Here is a 21,102-nt window from a genome sequence, read left to right as displayed (position 1 = left end):
GCCGATTTGGGTTGCCTATTCCAATAATGTAGAAATGATTGGAAGAACGCCTCAACCCTCCGACCCAAAAGGATGCTGAACAGAGACCTCAAGTGTAAAGGTGGGGCATAAGGGATAGAGGAGGGAGAGGTTGTTTGCAGAAGCACAGTGGCATTTTGGTTGCCGTGAAATCCTAAGGCCACGATATTGATCAGTCACACAGTAAACAAACAGTGGCTATTTGTTGAATGAAGAGAGGAATTTCTTTGGAATTTCTAAAATGTATAAGATGCAGGTGCTGGAGGCCATGATTGTTTCCCTTTTGTTCAAGGTCATTTAGAGTCCCTTGACTAGACCTTCATTTTTGGGAATGTAGGAAGAGAGGACCACTCAAGTGGAGAAAGGTCAGATGCATTAAGGGACAGAAACCCTTCAGCACGAGAGCCAGTGGGCCCCAGGGCATGCTTTGGGCTGTGCTTTCTCCTGGACCCCATGGAAAGTGCCAATGCTTGTGAGGTCAGAACAGAATTAGAAAACCAAGAAAACCCACTCAAAGATTACAAACACAAAAGAACCATCTGGACGCATGAGATAGCTTTTCATTTATTGAAGCAGAAAACCTGTGGATGTGCCCCAAGATTTCACCCTATAAATGCTTCATTACAGCCTTAGTTGTGTATTTAAGCCCACACCATCATGGAAACCCTTTACGTAACCACCACACTGCAAATGGGCCACTTGTCTCCTTGTGACAGATTTTTTGTAAGAACCCCTATAGGCAAACGGAAGAAATTATATCTACACACCTCTTTCACAGGAATTGTGGCAGGAAGCAATCTTAGCAATGCCCCAGGCCATGGGAAAGCTGGAAGGAGCACTGGTGTCCATTTCCAGGTTGGCCAATCCCTTCCTTAACGTCCAGTTCCCCTCAGGCTGCCTGTAGGTGCAGGATGACATTTTACTCAAAAGATAATACAATGTCCCATTGCCTAAGGTTGGCAATCTTTATTTCTGGCAGCTGAATTCTGATACATGGAGTACAGATTTGAGAAATTGTTAACCAATTTTAACAAACTTATTAATTCAACATATTGTGCCTATTACACACAAGGCATTTATATGGTGTGTGTGTGTGTGTGTGTTAGACACATACACTAGAACAGCTACACACACAAAGCCACTTGTGCAAATGCTCACCCAGGGAGGCTCCTGCCTGTTCTAACGAGGCTGCCAGGTGTGGGCCTTGTCCCGGAAACTGTCTGCAGAGCAGTTTATCAGCCACATGAGGACACCAGCCTGGTGCTTCTCACCCAACGTGCTTCCCCCATCAGAGCCTCCCATGGCATCCTCCATGACGGGGTCTACAGGCTCTTGGCTTTTCCATATTGTTGGAATGTAAGAGCCTTGAGGCAAAAGACTAACAGATTCCCCAGTACACCCTCAGTGAGTGGAACAGGGACTGGCTCATAGTATATACACAAATATTTACTGAATGAAAGAATGAATATTCTGCAGGTCTGATAGTCCAAGCTGACAACACGACAATCCCAACCTGGATGTGGTGATGTATTGGCTTAGAATTACTCTAATTTAAATATTTTTTGTTTAAAAAGCCAACTTCTTTTTTTAAAATGAAAACATTCTGTTTACTGATTATTTTCTGATTTATAGAGCTCTAGTAAAATGTAACTATACATTATAATTCCTGTTTTATCATTATTTTTAAAAGTATTTATTCACATGGCATATTTACTAGAAGTGTTGAGTGGATCACAACTTCCTCTTGGGTTTCCCCATGTTGACTCTTACAAAGTTTTTATCTTAGGATAAAACCTGTTACTGAAACCTAGTTTAATTGGAATGCAAAATGGCCCTATTTGTGCACTCATTTAAAAAGTAGGACACATTGTCAACAAAGGATACTTTAAATCTTTAAAATATAATACAGTTGCAACATACCTTTAATGCTAAACGGAAGCTGTGTTAGGACTGGGAAGGTCCAATAACAACAGGCCTTAAAGGAAGCCATTGGGACTATGTGTGAGTATTGTACATTGATTAGGGTGTAATGCAGGAGTCTTAGTTCTTGTTGTGTTCCCACATCTCCTTTCTTATAAATCAGAGGGAAAAAAGTAGAGTCCCTGGCATTTTTTCCAACTAACCTACATTGTCCAAACTCTTATTCCCATTAAGTCTCCATCATCATGTCCCTTAAGTAACTCTAGGCAGAAAATAGATGCAACGAAGATAATCATGGCTCACTCCGTCCTCTTTCCACCCCTCTCCCTGACCTCAGCTCTACTGAGACCCCTGTGACATAGAGTATCCAACCCACAGTATTGAAAGGGTATAGACTGAAAAAACAAAATCAGTCATCTTCTTTCCGCCCAACTGCACAGTTTTATTCAGGTGTGGCCATGCTTGTTGCTTTTTCTTCCAAGTTCCTCAAAAGGGCAGGCATGTGCATCTTCTCCTGGAAATGGTGGTCATGTGGATAGCGCTGTCCATAAACTGACCTTGTAAGTGATGCTTGTTGTACTGCAGCCCTTGTTGATGTGCCGTTCCCAGGCCAGTGCTCATTTAATCACCAACTGCCCCCACACTGGCAGCATGTGGACCGGTTAGCTAGGACCTGTATTATTCCCTTCCCCTCTCTTGTTGCTTCCCATTTTTCTCTCACTTTATTTCTAATTTGTGCTTTAGCAGTAGGCAGGAAGAAGAAGGATAATATGGCAGTGATTTTGTGTCCCCTTTTGGAAGGGATGGCATTAGAACTGAACCCACAGCAATTCACAGCACACTGGAAAAATCAGATGCCTCCTCTAGAGCAAGCGGCAAAGCCAGGGGTGGTTTGTGATGCTACTCAAACAGTCCTCCTTAGGAATGCCACTTGACCAACTGGGAAAAACTTGGGAAACAAGTCTGGCCAAAAGAGAGAGAAAAACATACTTAGCCAAGATGGTTTTTAGATATTTGGAGCCTCTAGCTCTTTATACTCTCAATATGGCTATTTAGTCTTTACTTGCACACATTCAAAATATAGAGACAGAATGCAGAAAGTGACAAATGATGGATATTTTTAAATATCCATTAAAAAGAAATTTTCCAATATGCAAAACTTTTTCAAATGTGATAAATTTGCCAAATAGTTAAAAGAGAGACAAAAAGCAAAAGTGAATCATATTACATCACTGACTTTTATGCTAAGTTGAAAGCATTTAAAATGTTAGCATTACAGAGCAAGAAAAGGAAAAGACAAATGGAGGCAGATATCCTTCCAGCAGCCTCAGGAAGAAGAAGGCAATGGGACCAACACATTTTATGGGTGAACAGAGAGAGGGGACCAGTAACAAGTGCAACTCAACAGAGTGAGCCCATAACAGAGCCAGGGCTTGCTCCCACCAGCCCAGGCTGTTAGTTTCCCTGAACAGGCTGGGAGAACCACTTCTAGAACACCCATGGACAAACTGAAGCTGCCTAGCTCAACCTCATGTCTAGGGGTGGAATCACAGAAGCTCCAGCAGGACACAGAAATGGGTTGGAAGCCAGCAGGATCAGGATGACTTGGTGATGTGGGCAGCTGCCCAGAAGCTCACCAACCAGTCCTGAAGATCATTTCAAAGAAGGCACAAGGACCCTCACTGGCCCAGAACATACCAAGTAGACCAGAGGAAAATTATATCTGAAGTTGTTTGGAGAGACCCTGGATCAAGAATCCTTATGGGATTTTGATTCTTATGAACTGCCATGGGTATCAGACCCCAAACACTGGGTAGAAATGCCCCAAAGATGGAAGTTTTTGTGAAATCTTCTGCATTTGTGGAATATAGCAGTAGCTAATGCTTTTGTGGTTCCTTTTGGAAGGGCTGGCATCAGAACTGAAGCCACGGCAATCCACAGTGCCCTGAGAAAATCAAACACCTCCTGTAGAGGTCAGATGCACATGGGAGAGTGGTAAAGCCTGGGGGTCTGTGGTGCTGTCCACTCATCCTTGAAAATTGCAGGTATTGCAGCCAAGAGCCAATGAACAGACTCCTGGGATAGTCAGTCAGTTTTGAAAACCCTGATTTCATTAATTTTGACTCAGAGTAATAATGTTGTTCAAATTTATCCCTTTTTGAATCCTTTCATTTCTCTCACATCCTTTTTCTTCTTCTGTTTCCCTCTGGTCCTATCACTGTGGAAGCTGTATCCGAATTTCTCATTGCTTCCAAAAGGACCATCCACCTCCAAGAGAAGATCTCTCAGAGGGAGAGAGCTCCCGAGGTGGTCTCAAGTAACATAGATGACAGCTTTAAGCTCCCCTCTCTCCTTGTGAATGAAACCCATTGAGCCTGGCTGATGCAGCCCAAGTTCCTCAGGGTTTTCACAAGATCCCGGCGGAACCTCTCACCCACAAAAACGTAGAGGACGGGATTCAGGCAGCTGTGGAAAAAAGCAATGGTCTGAGTGACCTGGAAGCAGATGTCAATGTTGGTGGAAATGGCACAGTTGGAAATAAACATGGTGTAGGCATCGATGGTCTGTACCAACAGGATGCAATTGTAGGGGAGCTGGGATAAGACAAAGACAGTAAGGACTGTGATGGTCACCTTGAGAGCCTTGTGCTTGGATGACTTCTTGGCTTGTAGCAGAGTGTGGATGATGATGGTGTAGCAGCAAGCCATGACCACAAGGGGAAGAAAGAACCCCAGAATGACCTTCAGGGTCAAGACAGCTGACTTTAGTCTGGTGCTGTCATCACTTGGGTAAACCATGGTGCAGATGGTAATGTCAGCTTCTTTCTTGGTTTGGCTATACAGGATTTCTGGGATGCAGAGTGTGGCTGCCATCACCCAGATGGTCAAGCAAACCATCTTGCTGTAGAGAAGCCTTTTCTGCCTCCAATTCTGCGCTTTCATGGCCTGGGCAATGGCGATGTACCTGTCCACGCTGATGCACATGATCAGCAGCACACAGCTGTAGAAGTTCATCTTGTACATGCTGTTGACCACTTTACACATGAAGGTCCGGAATTTCCACTGGTCAGCAGCTGCGATGGCCCAGAAAGGAAGAGTGACAAGAAAGAGAAGGTCGGCAATTGCCAAATTCAAAAGAAACATGTCAGTCATGGTCTTCACTCTCGTGCAGTACCAGTAGACAAGGATGACCAGACTGTTCCCCAGAGCTCCCACGATGAACACGAGCCAGTACAAAGGTGGGAGGAAATGGCTTGCAAACTTCCTGACGTTGTTTTTCTCACAGAAGAGGTCAGTGAAGTTGAAGTTAATGTAATCATCAATGGAAGATGTGGAGTCATAGCTGTATTCATCAGGTTCATTAGGGATCAGATTCTGCAAGGGGACACAGACAACATTAAGTAAAGGACAATCTTTTAGAGGTCTGTCAGTTGTCAGAGGCATGGCACTTGATGCTCCCAACCCTAAAAGTCTATGCTAAGACAAAAACATACGTGCAAGAATTCTGAGAGCATTTGCTTCAGTTGTAACATCTTTATTTACTCAACAAATGTTTACTGAGCACCTACAATAAGCTGGGTACTGTGCTAAGTGCTCCAGATACAGTGGTGAGTAAGTCAGAAACGCTTCCTGCTCTCATGAAACTGACCTATAATGGAGAATACAGACAAGCAAATAAACTATTTCGGCACACATAACAAGTGCTCTGATGGAGTAGGGAAGAGGGCTTTGGGGTCACTGATGGGCACAAACATATCAAGCTAATTGAATGATTCTGACTGTTCTTTTTCTTCTCTGCTCTACCCTCCCAAAAAAAGGTTGGCAGAACCTCTTGAACTTTTCTGGGTCACAGACCTTCTGAGTTTCCTGAAAGTTATGGATCCTCTGCTCCAGAAGCACCAACACACATATGCACACAAACGCTCACACAAATACATGTGCACACACACGTGGGCATTCATACATTCACACACTCACATACACAAGTCTCAGCACTGGCTAATTTGCAAGGTCCCTTGTTCAAAAATTATTAAGAATTTCAAGACAGTGAATGTTAAATCAAGCATGCAGTACTTCTAAGCATGGGACGCTGTGCAACTGCATAGGCTGCACACACATGAAGTTGTCCCTGAGCAGCACATACATGTGCACACTCATACACACAACACATATGTGCACACACTCACATATACATAGACATGCCTACAAACACATGCACACACGTGCACACACATAATTGCACGTGTACATATGTGCACACACTTCCAGACATACCTGCCCACTGTCACACACACACGCACACAGTTTGTTACAGTTTCATTGGGTTCCTGGCCCTGAAGCCATCTTCGCTCCTGTGCTGGGGGAAGGGGCAATGAGGGCTGGGGATGAGAACCCTGGGCATAAGCCTGAGTCATACCCTGGGCTGGGGAAGGACTGGAGGAAGAGGGATACAGGATGTAGTGTGTCAGCCCCGCATCCATCATGTTGCAAAACCTCCACCCACAGAGCCTCCGATGCTCTCACTTTCCCACCAGTCCCCCTCCCAGGGTTCCCATTAGGGCTTCCAAAGCCCATTAGGGACCACCAGGTCTCCCTTCCTTCCCCCAAGGACATTCCCTTCCAAATCCCATCTCTACTGTAATCTCTCCCCAGGCAAATGAGTATCTGGATTCACTTGGATTGGAAGTAACCTCAGATCAACAATAGGGTATATGTTTTGTTTTAAATGTTGAATATCTAATACTAATAAATATTTACATATAAATATTTCATTTATATACTTAAATATTCACATTGAAATAGCAAAATATCCTCTGCCAGTCTTCTGTCAGCTGGGCTCTCCCTGTCTATATAAATTATGATCTCCACCAGTTTCTAATCGATTAGACCAGCATTTCCAAAACTGTGTTTCTGGCAGGGACACTAGTGATTAAATAGCTGAGAATATCTGTGTATTACAGCTCCTTCTTTGAAAGTTACAATGCTTATGAACATATTAAAGGCTTTCAAAAGTCCTGCATGACTGGTTTTATTTTAACTGCACATTAGCATAGTAAAGCCTCTGAGAAGTCCTTCACAGTCTGTTGAATTTCATTCCTATCCTAAACTTGTTTAAACATGGAGCCTGTTATGTGTGGAGTGCTTATTAAGACATCAGGGCACAATGACTTGGCTGATAAAGAGCAATAGATACCAGAAGGCTGTTATCTCCTGAATTCTGACACTCACACCAAGAGCTAAGGGGATGAGTCTGTCCCATTTGGGCCCTGGCTGGCAGGAAGTAGCAGGAGGAGCCCAAGGAAGACTGCCCCGGGTAACTTGGACTATAACTTGGAAAGTCTGGAATCTAGTCCTGGCTTCACTACTACCATGAGACCAAGGGAAAGTCCTCTTACAAAGAGAGAGACCCCAGGGTTGTATCCTGGGGATGGCTCAGGGAAGGGAGCTGGGCAAGGCCCACTGCTGGGAAGAGCTGAGGAAAACTCTCCCCTACTCACCCTCTCTCAGTTTACAGTGAAGGATTTCCCTTCCGGCTTTGACCATTGTCTGGCAACTTAGCCACTTGGAGGACAGATCTCCTGGGAGACACACTTCAGTGAAGGTGCCAGCAGAGTCCTGCTGACACTGGGCGTGGTGCCGGGCATAGCATGGCCTGGGGCTTGGGCTCTGAGGCCCCCTAGGAAGGTCATCATGGAAAAGCGGGGGTTTCAGTGGACATTGAGTGAAAGGAAGAACTTTTAGGACAGAAAGAAGAATTTGGAGAACATAGAGTCAAAAAATAGGGAACCCTGAAGATGGAAGAGGTTGTGGGGTGCTGATGTTATAGAGGACAAATCAGTAAAGGCAAGCAGATAAACAGGCATTGACTGTGAATCCACCCAATGACTAAGTCCGGAACTTTGCTTTTGTAGAGTTTTAAAAATATATTTTTGTCAGAGAGCACCTCCATTTGCAGATAAGGGCCCGTGTTCTCACAGAGGGGGGGTGCTGGTCAAACCCACGGTCCCCCAACTGTGTGCGCCGGGTGGCAAAGAGCACCCCAGAGCAGATTTTAAGGACATGTGTGAGGAGAAGGAGAGAGAAGGGAGAAAGAGGAAGGCGATGGGGTTAAGGAAGGGCACACTTGGCAGAGGGACAAGCTCGAAGAGACAGTTTGAGTTCTCTGAGGGGAAGCAAGCGGCTGGGGCAGAGCCAAGGCTTGGTTGTTTTTGCCAGGTCAGGCTCCAGTGGAGGAGCTGGAAGAAGACAGATTCCAGGACACCTGAGGGAAGATGATGAAGCTGCCGGGAGGGGTGGGGGGAGTGCAGGGGAGGACAAGGGAGTGCAGGAGGACAGGGGTGCCTGGAAGTCCCTGTGGCCCCGGCCTCGGCAAAAAGTGGGTGCGCCTAGCTTTCCCCACTGCCTGGGGGGCGTCCCCCACATTCCCCAAGACTGGCCCCAGACCATGGCAGGCATGAGGAAGTAAAAGGAGTGCATTTCCTTGCTGGTTGTGGGTTGGAGGGCCCAGGGCTTCAGCACAGAATCCTTTCGTTAGGCATATTTTTAAAGTGGGTCATTTCACACTTGGAAAATCTGAATTTGTATAAAATTTGTCAAGACCACATTTGTTGTGAAGGTGGCTCTGGCAGCACAGCAGGAGTCCGTGTTCCAGGCTGGAGGGATCCTGTACAAAGGCTCACACTCAGGGTTTTACACAGGTCTGATGGGTAAAACTTCCTTGGACCTTTGAAAATCTCTCGGTAAATGTAAATGTAAATATTTACCAACTTATTTCATTCACTACTGCTGAGGTCTGGGTACTCTATGTGCTTTTTCTTTAATCCTAAAGCCAGTCCTGCCAGGTGGATGCAGAAAGCCCCCATTCTTTAGGCGAGAGACAGGAGGCTCCCACGAGGGGCGCTCAGGTTGCGAAGCCTTTTCTTCCACCTTCCCTGCTCTCCGACTTCTGACCCTGAGACACTGCTCTGTCCCTGCTGGAGAAGGGGCCCACAAAGTCTATTCCCAAAGTTAGAAGATTTTTAGAGAGGCTTAAAGGACCTGAAATCCATGTGCTTTCCGACCTCACAGTCCATCCAAGTGCACATGCTGTAGCCTTCTCATTTGACGGCTGCATAAAGTAACTTCCCACAAGTTGCCTTTGCATGATTCCCAGGGCTGGCAGTGAGGTGGGATCTAAGAAGCTGCCCCTTGCAGCCCACTGCTTCTCCACTGAGGGTGTGTTCTTAAGGGACTTATTCATGTAGCTCTGTGTCCCACTCATTGAGACCTACCCCTAGGTGTGTATTTTGCATCTAAATACAAAAGAAACATGAAGAAAGGCATTTGTGTCTCCTGACGGAGGGGTGGGTCCTGCCCACCCCCCTCCGTGAACCAAATGAATATTATGACTGATTGGGGATTCCCTTTTTAACTGAGAAGTGCAGCCAAATTACAGTAACCAAACAGGATGCTTTAGACCAGCATGTCCAATAGAAAGATAAAGCAAGCCTCACAGGCAAGTTTACATCTTCTAGTAGACAGATTTAAAAAGTAAGAAGAAACAGATGAAATTATCTTTAATAATATGTTTTCTTTAAATCTCATGTATCTAAAATATTTCATGATGTGATCAATATAAAATTATGATATCTTATATTCTGTTTTGTTTTGTTTTGTCTTCATTGGTATATTTACACTAGAGCACCTCTTGGTTTGGAGCAGCCACATTTCAAGTGCTCAGTCTCGTGGGTACCATATTGGCCGGCTCGGCTTGAGCCTGAAAATCCATGTTCTGACTCCTCTCAGTCTTGTCTCTCTGTTCTATTAAATTTACCCTGACTGTTTTAAATTATATTCTTTGTTTTCTATTTTGCTATGTGTATCCTTGTAAACTGCCTCAAATCTGTTCTAGAACATGGTGTGTGGGGGGATAGAGTGGTAGATAGAGTTGCTCTTGTTACTAAAAAATGTCCAAACATTGCTGTCTTGAAGAGCTGACCAATTCTTTTTCATATCTTATTACAATGTCTAGAAACATTCTAACCAAAGATTTCTTTTACTGTGTTTCTTACCAAACTATGTTGTTCTTAGACCCTCTCAAAAAATTTAATCAAAGTTAGACCCCCACAAGCAACCTTTAATCCTGTATTAGAAGTATGAACTAGGTCCTGTTTCTCCTTCAGCTGTGAAGAGTGGTCATTCATTAGGGAGATGGCCTGGACCTCACGAGAAAGGCGGTTTTGTGAAAATGCAACTATCATTTTCCTGTGCAGACAAAGAAAACAGTGTGCTCATCCTGGGCTTGAGAAACATCAACTCTTTACTTCTCATTCATGTGCAATAAGCGTTGAAATTCATTCAACAACAAATATTCATTCAACAAATATTACTGAGTTTCTGCAGGCCAGACAAGGAAGCAACTTCCAAAAGACACCATTTGAGTTGAACATGGAAATGGAAATGGGTCAAGACATTAAAAAGCAGTAACAGTTTCCTGCTTGCCAGAACGTGGTCCGAGTCAGGCCCTTGGATGGGACAGGGATGAGGTGTACGGGGATGACATTTCCTGTTGAGGCGCTGAAGTGACCCTGACAGCCGCTGCATAGCTCGGAGTAACTGTGTTACATCCAGGGGCTACTCAACAGAGACAGGATTTATATCATTTATTTGGGATGATATTTAGCACTTTGATCAAGAAAAATAAATATGTTATACACTTAAGTAAATAAGAGAATGTATGTTAAGCAGGCATGATTTCAATTATCTATATGTAAAAATGAGGATTTCCCTTTAAGGAAAGCAAAATTAAAACCCTTAGATATTTCTGGAAGGCACTCATGGATGTATCAAAAGCATAAGAATTTTGTTTCATTCTATAATTGATTAGATTTGGCTATCAAATCATAAATGATTCCCTGGGGAATGGTTTCACCCACTAATTTTTGCTAGTCTCTTAGGGTCTTGCAGAGAAATATGCACCATTGTGTGATTTTGTAAAGCCTACTTAGTGTTATGTAAGAACTGCAATGAATGTGCCCACCATGGGTCTGTCAAAAGCAAATGAAGTGGATTCTCTTGCCCTCTTTCTTCTGAATTTCAGAACAGACACAGCAGGGCCTAGCTAAAGATCATAAAAGCCCTTAGCTGTGAATACAATTTTAAATGGCGTTTTCCTCTTGTCTTCGGAATGTATGACAAAGCGCCTTTCGCTTTTCATGTGTGTGCTGCCACCTGCGCCGGGCAGCCACCCGCCCTGCTACTGGGCTTTGTGTGGCAGAGAAGGTACCTGGGGTTCCACACAGAGAAGTTCTCCCCCACGATGGGTTCCTCCCCACACCTGCAAGGTGAGTTTTGAGGGGCCCAAGGAGCAGGTCTGTACTCACTGTGAATTCTGTGGGTGTCATGGTGGGGCCGATGCAAACCTGCTTCTAGAAAGAGGAGGCAAGAATCAGAAAGAGAATTGGCTTGTAAATGAACCACAACAACCAAACACCAAACAATGGAGGTTAAATATTAAATCTGTTTATATCCATGGAAAAAAATCCCAGGCGAGAGTTAGAGTCATGTTACAGCAATAGGAAGTCAACTAGTCCAGATTTTAAAATTGTCTTGGTTTTTGACATAGAAAGGAAAGAAACCTTTCCTCTGAAGCTATCATTCATCTCTTCGAATCTGGCAGTCTCTTGATTCTAGATTTCGTTGTCTTTTTACTTAGACAATAATTAGCTATTTTCCCACCCACGGAAGAGAACAGGGACCAGGCCACAGCAGTGTTTAAATTTCCCCTGGTAAGTCCGTTTTACATCAGCTTGTTTTCTCTTTTTCACCTTCTCTGCCAGGTTCTGATTTGCTGATGCTGGGCTTTCCCCCCAGCGCGGTGGTTAACTTTGGAACGCTCACTCACTTGACTCTGCAGAAGGGCCTCTGGGTAACCAGCTGGAGAGAAGGCACGAGGGCCGGGCGCTTCCTGGTCAGGGTCCCTCTCCTGAGGGCCCAGCAACCCAGCACCCACCTGCAGGCTGCCGGTCACAAGCACAGGGCAGGAAAACGGGCACTGTTTTCTCCATACTCTAAGACATCAGCAGGAAAAGCAAGCCCTGCGTTTGTTTACCAAAGGAAAGGACAGGTCAGGTTCCCCAAAGCAAAGAGCCTCAGAGCTGACTGAGAGCAAGCTTGGTTTTTGTTTTCAAGTGTTTTGAATCTCTTTAAGTCCCACTCCACATAAACCACAGACATTAGTCAATAATGATGCATCAACATTGGTTCATCAACTATAACAAATGTCCCACGCTGATGCAAGATGTTAACAATCGGGGAACCCACAGAGGGAGGAGGTGGGGTGCATAGGAGCAAAAGGGAACTCTGTACTTTCTGCCAATTCTTCTGTAAACCTAAAACTGCTCTAAAAAATAAAATCTATTAAATCCCCCTCCTATATAACCAAGGGAACAACAGCTTGACTCCCCTCAAGGAACAGGACAGGCTTTTCCTTTTATACTCCTGGCAACTTCGTTTCAAAGAAACATACCCAGCACCACCCCCCAAAGTTCCAGAAGAAAATACTCTCCTCATAAACTCAACCCTAACCTGTTGGCTTCCTTTCCGTAACACGTCACAGCCCACCTGCTTTCCTGAAAGTGCAGTGGTTTTCAAAACATAATGTGTGATAAAACCACATTGGAAAACAATTTGGCAGTTTCTTTAAAAGTTAAACACACACCTGCTATATGATCCAACCATTCCAATCCTAAGTATTTACCCAAGAAAAATGAAAGTCTACACAAAAACTTGCACAAGAATGTTCATAGCAGCTTTATTTGTAGTTGCCCCAAACCAGAAACAACCCAATTGTCTGTTAACTAGTGAATGGATAGAGGGTGGAATATCCAAACAATGGAGTAAGGAATGAACTACCGATTCACACAACAACATGCATGAATCTCAAAACAATTATGCTAAGTGAAAGAAGCCAGACAAAAATAATTCATACTGTATGATTCCATTTTCATACAATTTTAGAAAATGCAAACTGATCTGTAGTACCAGAAAGCAGATCACTTAGTGGTTGCCTGGAAAAGACGGACGGGGACAGCAGGGAAGACTAGGAGGCAAGGAGGGCTATAAAGGGGCACGAGGAAACCTTTGGGGATCATAGAAATCACACGTGATTTCACTGGTGTATACATATGTCAAAACTTACATTCTGTACTTTAAATATTTGCAGTTTATTGGCAGCTGGCTCTCATTAAAGCTGACAAAAGTAAATTTTAAAAAAAGAAGATACAATGGAAACTTTTGGATTTTCTTCAGTCTTCAGAGTCATATCTGGCTGTCAGCAAACAGAGAGAAAGGCAGTTGGAACTTCCTCCTTATAACCTTCCTACCAGCAGCCTCTCAAAAGAACCACGGATTGGAGAGTCCTATGCTATTATATAGGAATTGAGGGATCAGCACAAACTCATGTTTTATAAGATAGATGATAACTTATTGATAGATGATGATGATAGATAATTGATAGATAGATGGTAGATATTTGTGTGTATACATATATGTGTATGTGTGTTTCATATATATTTCCTGACCGTCTACTGAGAGTGTCTGAAAGCAAGGACACACAGTAAGAATGAGCACCTACTGTCCTGAACTTGGTTTCTAAATACCATTCTCCACCAAAAGGAACTAGGCTCCTTGGAGAAATACCTGATTGCAGAGCTGAGGCAGGAAAAATACAAAATGAGCCTGGAACAGCCTTTTGCCCCAGAAAGGAAAGAAGTGCTCAAAGGATCATGGGGACATGTCAAAAGGAGATAGCTGCCAACTTGATGGGCCTTCCACTAGCCAAATCTGAAGCAATTTGAGCATCAAAATTAATAATGATGGTAGTAGCACATTCAATAAAATGAGACTGCATGAATCCATATTGATACACATACATACATATGGAGAAGAGAAAAGTCTTCCTTACAGTGACAAGTTATAAATATAGAAGGAATGATGGGATTAGAAAATCATCAGTGGATGCTGATGTTAGTGTGTGAGCATTTGATGAGGAATAGGATATTTACAGAGGCTCAAATTATGTATTAATTAAAAATGGAAGTATAGTGGCTTTACTGGAGAAGCCGGAGGATACCAACCTAAGCAAGTCTTCAGACCAACATCACCAATAGGACGGAACTGACCTCGTGGACATCCTAAAAGGTGCACTGCACAGGGAGAGCTCTATGTCCCTTTAATGTTGTTCCTGATAAAAAGTGTTAAGCTAAGTATAATAACAAGGAGACAGCAGACAAACCCAAAGTGAGTAACTAATGGATATCCTTTAAGAACACCAAGATCAGTGACACAAAGAAAGGCTGGGGGGCACTCCCAGTTTAAGGAGACTAAAGAGCTGCAGCAACTAAATGTAATGCAAGCACCTGGATTTGATCGTGGAGTAGGGGAGAAATAACAATAAATGACATTCTTGGGAAATTGAGAAAACTTTAATGTGAACTGTGACTTAGATGACAGTATTGTATCAGTGTTAAATGCCCTGACTTTGCCAACTGTGTTGTAGTTATATAGGAGAATGTCCTTGTTCTTAGGAACTACCCCCTGAAGCATTTGGGGGTAAAGGGCACAATGCCTACAGCATATTGTCAAATGATTCAGAAGAAAAAAATGTGCATATAAAATGCACAGAGAGAGAGAGAGAGAGAATGATAAAACCAATGGGAAAAAATGAAAACAGTTGGTGAGGCACGGTAAAGGGTCCAGAGAAGTTTCAATACAATTCTTGTACCTTTTCATTACAAGCTTGAATTTATATACAAAAAGGAAATTACAAAAGTTTTTTTTTAAAAAAAAAAAAAAAGGCTAGGAAAAAGCGCCTTGAAATTGTGCTCAGATGAGAAACCTAAAACCGGCCAAAAACAACCCAGCACAAGGAGGCCCGGGGTAGAGCTGAGACAGGGTTCAAGGCGGCCTCGGCCACTGGCCAGGATGTCACACCAGCCACCTGGGCACGAACAGAATTTCACTGTAGCCATCTGGATGCTGAAAATTTTTAGGCATTTATTTTTAAAAAAACACTTTTTTTTTATGGCATTTTATTATAAAAGTAACACATGTGATTGTAGGATACTTGGAAAATACAAAAAAGCAGAAAGAAGAAAATAAAAATCACCCATAATCCTAACACCCTAAAATAACTGGCTCTTAACTTTTCACCGTTTTCCCTCTCAGCTTTGTTTCCAGCATTCATACACTTTTAATTTTTATACTTTTTTTCACCTAACAAGTTTATGTGCATTTCCTCCATCATTCAATATTCTTGAAAGATGTGAATGCTTTGGCTGCAAGGCATTCCATCAGGGGGCTGTGCCAAAATTTATTTAAACTTTTCTCCCCGTGCAGCATTTAGCTTGTTTACAATTTCTTTTTCTAATTATTTCAAACTATTTTCCAAGTGAATGGGGAAAGCATTTTCTTCAGAAAAGTTGTGTTCTATCTTTTCCTCTTAAGCACAAAAACCAAGAACTTTCCTCAGGTAATATTTCTGAATTGCTCTCAGACCTTCGCTCTTTGGAGTGATTTAATTCTGCACAGCATCACTCTCCAGCTTCTGTTCTGGGATAGGAAAACTCAACTTATAAGGAGAAAAATAGCCACTTTGGTGCTGAGAATTGTTGTTCTTTTATTCGGATGAAAAAATGCCCAGAAAAAAATATCCCAGCTCAGCAAATTTAATTAGATTACAACTTGGGAGATAGGGAGATTGGTTTTTGAGACATTGGTTAGAAAGCACTTCAAATATTTGTAGGGTCCATGGCTTAATGATGTCACCTCCTTTTTACTTGCAGGAAGAGACTGAATATTATCAAATAATATCTACACAAACTCCCAAAGAAAGAAACCACAGGTAGAAGAAAGAGTGGCTTTAGTTATAGTCAGTTTGAGGTTGAGTACAATAATAATTGATAATGATGCTGGTAAGAATTTGGAGAAAGGGTTTCCACACTACTGTGGAGAGCATACATCTGTGCAACCTTTGCAGAGGGTCAAGCCGTATTTGCCAAATTTTGCAAACCACAGCCCCTCTTAGCAGATCCTTTGCTGTGAATTTACCCTACTTGTATTCTCACCAAAGAACATAAAGAAGCATGTACAGTGATTTATGTTACAGCATTTTTTTTGCAGGGCAGAAAACTGGAAAAAAACTAAATATCCAACAGTTGGTGGTATTATGACACATCCAACCAATGAACCACATAGCCAATAAAAATAGTAAGGTATACCTTGCGCTGATGCAAGAGGTCGAGGTCGCCCAGAGTATAAGGTGAAAATGCAAGACTACATTGTGTGGCCTTTAGAATATAAATATATATATTTAGGATATGCATCCCTGCTGATAAGTGCAGAAACACTTTCTGGAAGAAGACTGAAAAATGTTAACCAGAGGAGAGTGAGACTTTCATTTTTTTTTCCTTTGGGTTTGCAAGCTATTGAACTATTGTGCATGAAATTTTAAGAGATATCATAAAAATAACTGTCAGCATCTGAGAAAAAGCAGCCCCACGCTCTTCCGTTTGCACACCTGTTTGCAGAGCTCATGCAAAGGAGGAACTTGTAGTTTATTCCTGCTGGGTACAGAAAGCAACTAGCCCTGAATGAACCCTTCTAGTATTTAAATTCATAGAGGCTACTTTATGCAACTTTGAAATCCTATACTAGCTTTTTTTTTAAAAAAAAAAAAAAAGTCCCTTTCTTCCATCACAAATTTGTTTCAAGCTCATAGAAAATTTGGAGAAAGTCAAAAGTGAAAAGAAAACTTATTCATCCCTAATCCCACCGTCAAAAGACACTAAGACACTACAGATAAACTTTTATCTTTTTCTTTCTAATCTTTCTCAAAATACTTTTAGAATATTTTATTCCCCTAGCTGCAAAGTCTCAGAGCTTGCTTTCATTTTTCTTCTCGCAGCTGAGAAGGAGGGGAAAACAGAAGGCCAGGGGAGACCCACATATGACAAAACACCCTGAGAGTGAGGGCCCTCTCAACCCTCCCTGGGCAGTGAACTGGCGTTGGACTCGGCGCTGCTCAAATCACTCCCCGGCTGCCCAGTGTAGCCTCACTACAGGTGTTGCAGTCACTCAAACCTGAAATGTCTGCCCATGTTTTTGTAGAATAATCGGGTGGGTAGGGTGAAAGTGCACTAAAACAGAATTCAAAGCCCTTGCTGCCCCTTGGTCCATTCCTCTGGCCGTAGGACCTTGGCAAGAAGATACTTCACTTCCCTGAGCCTCTGCTTCCTCATCTGTAAAATGGGAGTGATCGCCCAGCCTGCCCCAAGGGCTCATGGTGAGGGTCAAGTGCTGTACTGTGCATGGATGCTCTTTGGGAATGCAGGGAGCTATGTGAGAACATGGGAACATTCTTTAGCCCACAGCACTCACATTGGCAATGTGCCTTGAGCACCTGATACACTTGCTTGGCTTAAACAGTGTGTAAGATGTGATCCTTGACCTCAAGAAGCTCATATTCAAGTATAGTGGATAAGACATGTCTGTAAATACCAATAATGGTAAATGCTATGAGATGCCGTGGAAGTTGGGAGGAGAGAGTCATGTCTCCAGTGCTGGGGAAAACCTAGGAGGGCTTCATTGAGGAGGTGACATTTCTGCTGGCCTTTGAAGGCTGTAGAGTATGTGGGCATGCAATGATGGAAGGGAGTGTTGCTCTAGGGCAGAGAAGCATATCAACAAAGGCCTGAAAGTCAGGAAGCGTGAGGTGTGTGCAGAGGCCTCAGAGTAGAGGAAAGGGAGACCTGCTTTTACCAAGATTGAAAACTGCTTATTAGGAAAGTTAGCCTGGAAATTCTTCCATACCGTTTATAAGGGCAACATGTTAGTGGAATCCATTACATCCAACCATTATTTTTGTGTTCTCTACTGTCCGTAAGTAACCAACATGAAAATCCACAAGGAGTCCATCAATTGGTCAGCACACATGTGCCTGCTGTGGACACAGCACTCACCACATCTGCAGCCGCTGCGGCTGACAGCAACCCAGGGGAGCGGCCACGAACAGGAGTCAGGTACCCAAGTCCTTCCTTTGCTGTTTGTCTAATTTGCTACACAGAGGTTGAATCATCTCTTGCCTTTTTTTTTGTAGTTCTGCCCTGCCTTCCCAGCATGGGGTGGGGGCTCTGAGCTGCTATCAGGCCACCCACTCACTATGTCCAGGGTCCCAGGCTGGCATGACAATCTCCCAGCAAGCACCTGAGTTGGGTGCAGGCAAGGAGACTTCAGGACAGACATTGGGAGAAGGAGGCTCCCAATCTCCAAGCGCTGAAATGGCAAATTGACTTTGGTTCATTCAGCAAAGGGAGGGGGAAGACGGTTCCCAGGGACCTCTCGCTGCAGCACATTTCCAGTCCAGCATTCAGTAAAAGCCCCGGATACACCTGTGGTCTACGGAGTAAGGGCTAATCAAGATCTAAAAGGGGTGCGTGTATTTCAAAGGACAAGACCGTATCCAATGATGAGTCATTTAAAAGAAAATGACTTCGTTTTGTTCTAATCAGAAAGGACTATTTCTCATTGCAAAAAAAAAAAAAAAAAAAAAAAAAAATCCCCAAATTGCAAATACATACAATGAAGAAAATAAAAATCCCTCAAACACCTTTTTCTTACTTTAACCGTTGTTAACATTCTGAGACATATCCTTTCAGACTTTTTCTCTGTAACAAACCACACATGCATGCACACACACACACTTAATGGAAAGGGACTCATACTACGCATACAATTTCTATCTTGTTTTTCTAATGAACAGTCTTTGACAACCACTCTCTTTGCCATTTGAACCTTGAGCTATGTTGTTCATTGTACTGAATGGCCGCTGAGCATTCATTCCATTGTCTGGATACGCTGCAATTCATTTAACCAGTCACCCTTTGATGCAAAGTTTGGTTGTTTCCAAGTTTTCATTGCTACAAAGAATGCTGCCAAAACATCCTTTCCATGGGGACAGTCTCAGACCCCAGGATTTTCTGGGGGCCTCATTTTCCCAGCCCCTGGCCACCTTCTTGTAACCCTTCCCTAAGCACCTGTTTATCCCTCCTTGAAGGTACAAAGCACAGACTACTCTGAGGCCAAGCTTTGCATGCATGGGGGGAGGGAAGTCTTATTTCTCACCCTGGAAGCCTGGGCAGATGACACCTTGGCCTCCTTAGCATCTTCTAGCAAAGTGCCTGGCGCCCAGTATTTGCCCACGGCCACTGCACAAACGAGTGAAAGGAGCCATCGTGGCAGGGCACGACTGAGCACAGTGACTCTGGGGCAGGGGTAGGAGGAGGAAAGGCAGGTGATACTCACAGCGGAGGGCAGCGCGAGGCTCTGGAGAATGCAGCCCACCAGCTCTCAGTGCAGGGGAGAGGCGGGGTTGCTCTGCTGCCTAGAATGAGGGGCAGGCCTTCTGTGAGTTCTGAGCAGGCATCCACCCCGTAAAAAAACACCAGAAAGGAAGCCAAGCCACTGGGTCTGTGTTGTCACTGGTGGGGTAGCCCAGGAGGGTGGGGAGTCACCTGCTGTAGCTTCCAGCAATCACTGGTTCATCATTTGCAACCAGAAACGAAAAACGGAGAACCGCTGGGCAATAGCAAAATGATCTTCTCTGAAGATACACATACAAACTGATTATCTAAGCATGATTTCTTCTTTTCTTAGAGAGCACAGCTGCTTATAGAGAACAGGGAAATGGGGAGTCCCACTGAGAGAAGTAGCCTTGCTAAAATTGCACACATATAAATTCTCTTTGGGTAGTGTCATCTGATCAGGACTGTATCAGATTATCAACCCTAGCACAGTCTATCACCATGTAACAATTTTTGGTCTTGATAGATGTACCTGAACCATTTAGAGCTGTGTTGTGCAATAGAGTAGCTACTAGCCACATGAGGCTATTTAAATTTAAATTAATTAAAATTAAGTTAACCTTAAAAATGAGGTCCTCAGTCATACCAGCCATATGTAACTAGCAACTACCATAATGGACAGCAGAGATATAGAACATTTCCATCATCTCAGAAAGTTCTATTGGATAGAGCTACTTGTGGGAGTCATGGATGTGATTCATGGCCAGAAACACATGGGGTGCTAGATTCTACCTGCCCCAGGAGGCCCCCCAACTCCTTGGAATTGGGGTCAAATACATGAATATTTTATATTTAAATGACCACTGTATCATTGAGATTTGCTCTCTAACTACTTGTGAAATTGTAAATTGAATGTTATCACTGTTATGTATATATGCTAAAGTTCACAATAAAAAAATTTTTTTAAATAATAAAATAATTTTTAGAAATAACCACTTTGTTGTATTAATTTTGAGTGATGATGAAATTTTGGAAAAATCTAAAGGCCATATAAAATATTTTGTTTTTAATGAATGTGAAATGTTCACATTCACAGCTACAGTGAGGCCTTTGATCACGATGCAATTGGAGATTCCTTGTCATCATTATGACAAAGAACCCCTTTTATATGTTTTCAGGGGGAAAATCACAATTGCACTCACATAGAGACAAATTTCCTTTTCATTTTCATTGTCCTGTGGACTCTGGCACCCCTCAACATCCCAAAAGCACAGCCCGCTAACCACGTGGGTTATGAAGTGAAGTGATGCATAAGATTTATAATGTAAACGGGAAAAGGCCAAAAAATAGCCAATACAAAAGACAGAAACGGTGAGCAGTAAGAACGAAAGGAGTGGTTGATTCACCAGCCTTGAGGAAAGAGTTCTGTGAGCGAGCTGTGAAATTCCCTTACCTCGCACCGCAGTCGTGAAGCCCAAACAGTGTCTAATACGGTACACAACCGACCATCAACCAAATGCTCTGGCCTTTCCCTCTTCCCTCTAAATTGGTAACTAGTGACAGAAAAGGAAGGGCTGAGAGAGGGAAGGAAAGGCCCCCTTGGCTGACTTCTGTCTGACCTTGGGCGGGGGGAGCAGTGAATCTTCCTGAGCTGCTCAGTTGCTGGTACGGCAGCTTGTTGGGGTCAAGGGAAAACTGTCAGAAGAACGAGGACGGCACTGGCGAGGAAGATGCCGTGCTCCCCACCTCCTCCCGACTCAGCTGTTTCTTCACCAGGTAAGCTCGTCCGAGGAGACGCTCGTGCCCACTGGCTGACTGGAGGCTCA

At 43.4% G+C, this 21,102-nt stretch overlaps 1 protein-coding gene across 4 annotated transcripts; it reads right to left on the bottom strand.

Moving 5' to 3' along the window:
• Positions 1-565: 565 nt before the first annotated feature.
• Positions 566-12,288, bottom strand: CCR9 (C-C motif chemokine receptor 9). Of its 4 annotated transcripts, none has more exons than XM_037828872.1 (3): positions 11,821-12,288; positions 11,300-11,344; positions 566-5,312 (listed from the first exon to the last, which is right to left on the bottom strand). In XM_037828872.1, exons 2-3 carry the CDS (start codon positions 11,318-11,320, stop codon positions 4,224-4,226), a joined length of 1,110 nt encoding a protein of 369 aa, XP_037684800.1. In that variant the 5' UTR covers positions 11,321-11,344; positions 11,821-12,288; the 3' UTR covers positions 566-4,223. The 4 variants fall into 4 exon arrangements, 2 of the variants coding, with proteins under 2 accessions (XP_037684800.1, XP_037684799.1); XM_037828871.1 differs by lacking the exon at positions 11,821-12,288 and adding an exon at positions 11,744-11,779; XR_005215736.1 differs by lacking the exon at positions 566-5,312 and adding an exon at positions 10,256-10,550.
• Between the last annotated feature and the right edge of the window lie 8,814 nt (positions 12,289-21,102).

This window comes from Choloepus didactylus, chromosome 1 (assembly GCF_015220235.1).
Source record: "Choloepus didactylus isolate mChoDid1 chromosome 1, mChoDid1.pri, whole genome shotgun sequence".
In the NCBI taxonomy this organism is placed as follows: Eukaryota; Metazoa; Chordata; class Mammalia; order Pilosa; family Megalonychidae; genus Choloepus; species Choloepus didactylus.
This window is presented reverse-complemented; position numbering and strand designations above follow the sequence as displayed.

Coding starts and splice junctions, on each gene's coding strand:
- CCR9 (XM_037828872.1), bottom strand. CDS start 11,320: ATGACACCCACAGAATTCACA. Junction 5,313..11,299: donor TGACACCCACAGAATTCACA/GTGAGTACAGAC, acceptor GTCCCCTTGCAG/AATCTGATCCCTAATGAACC.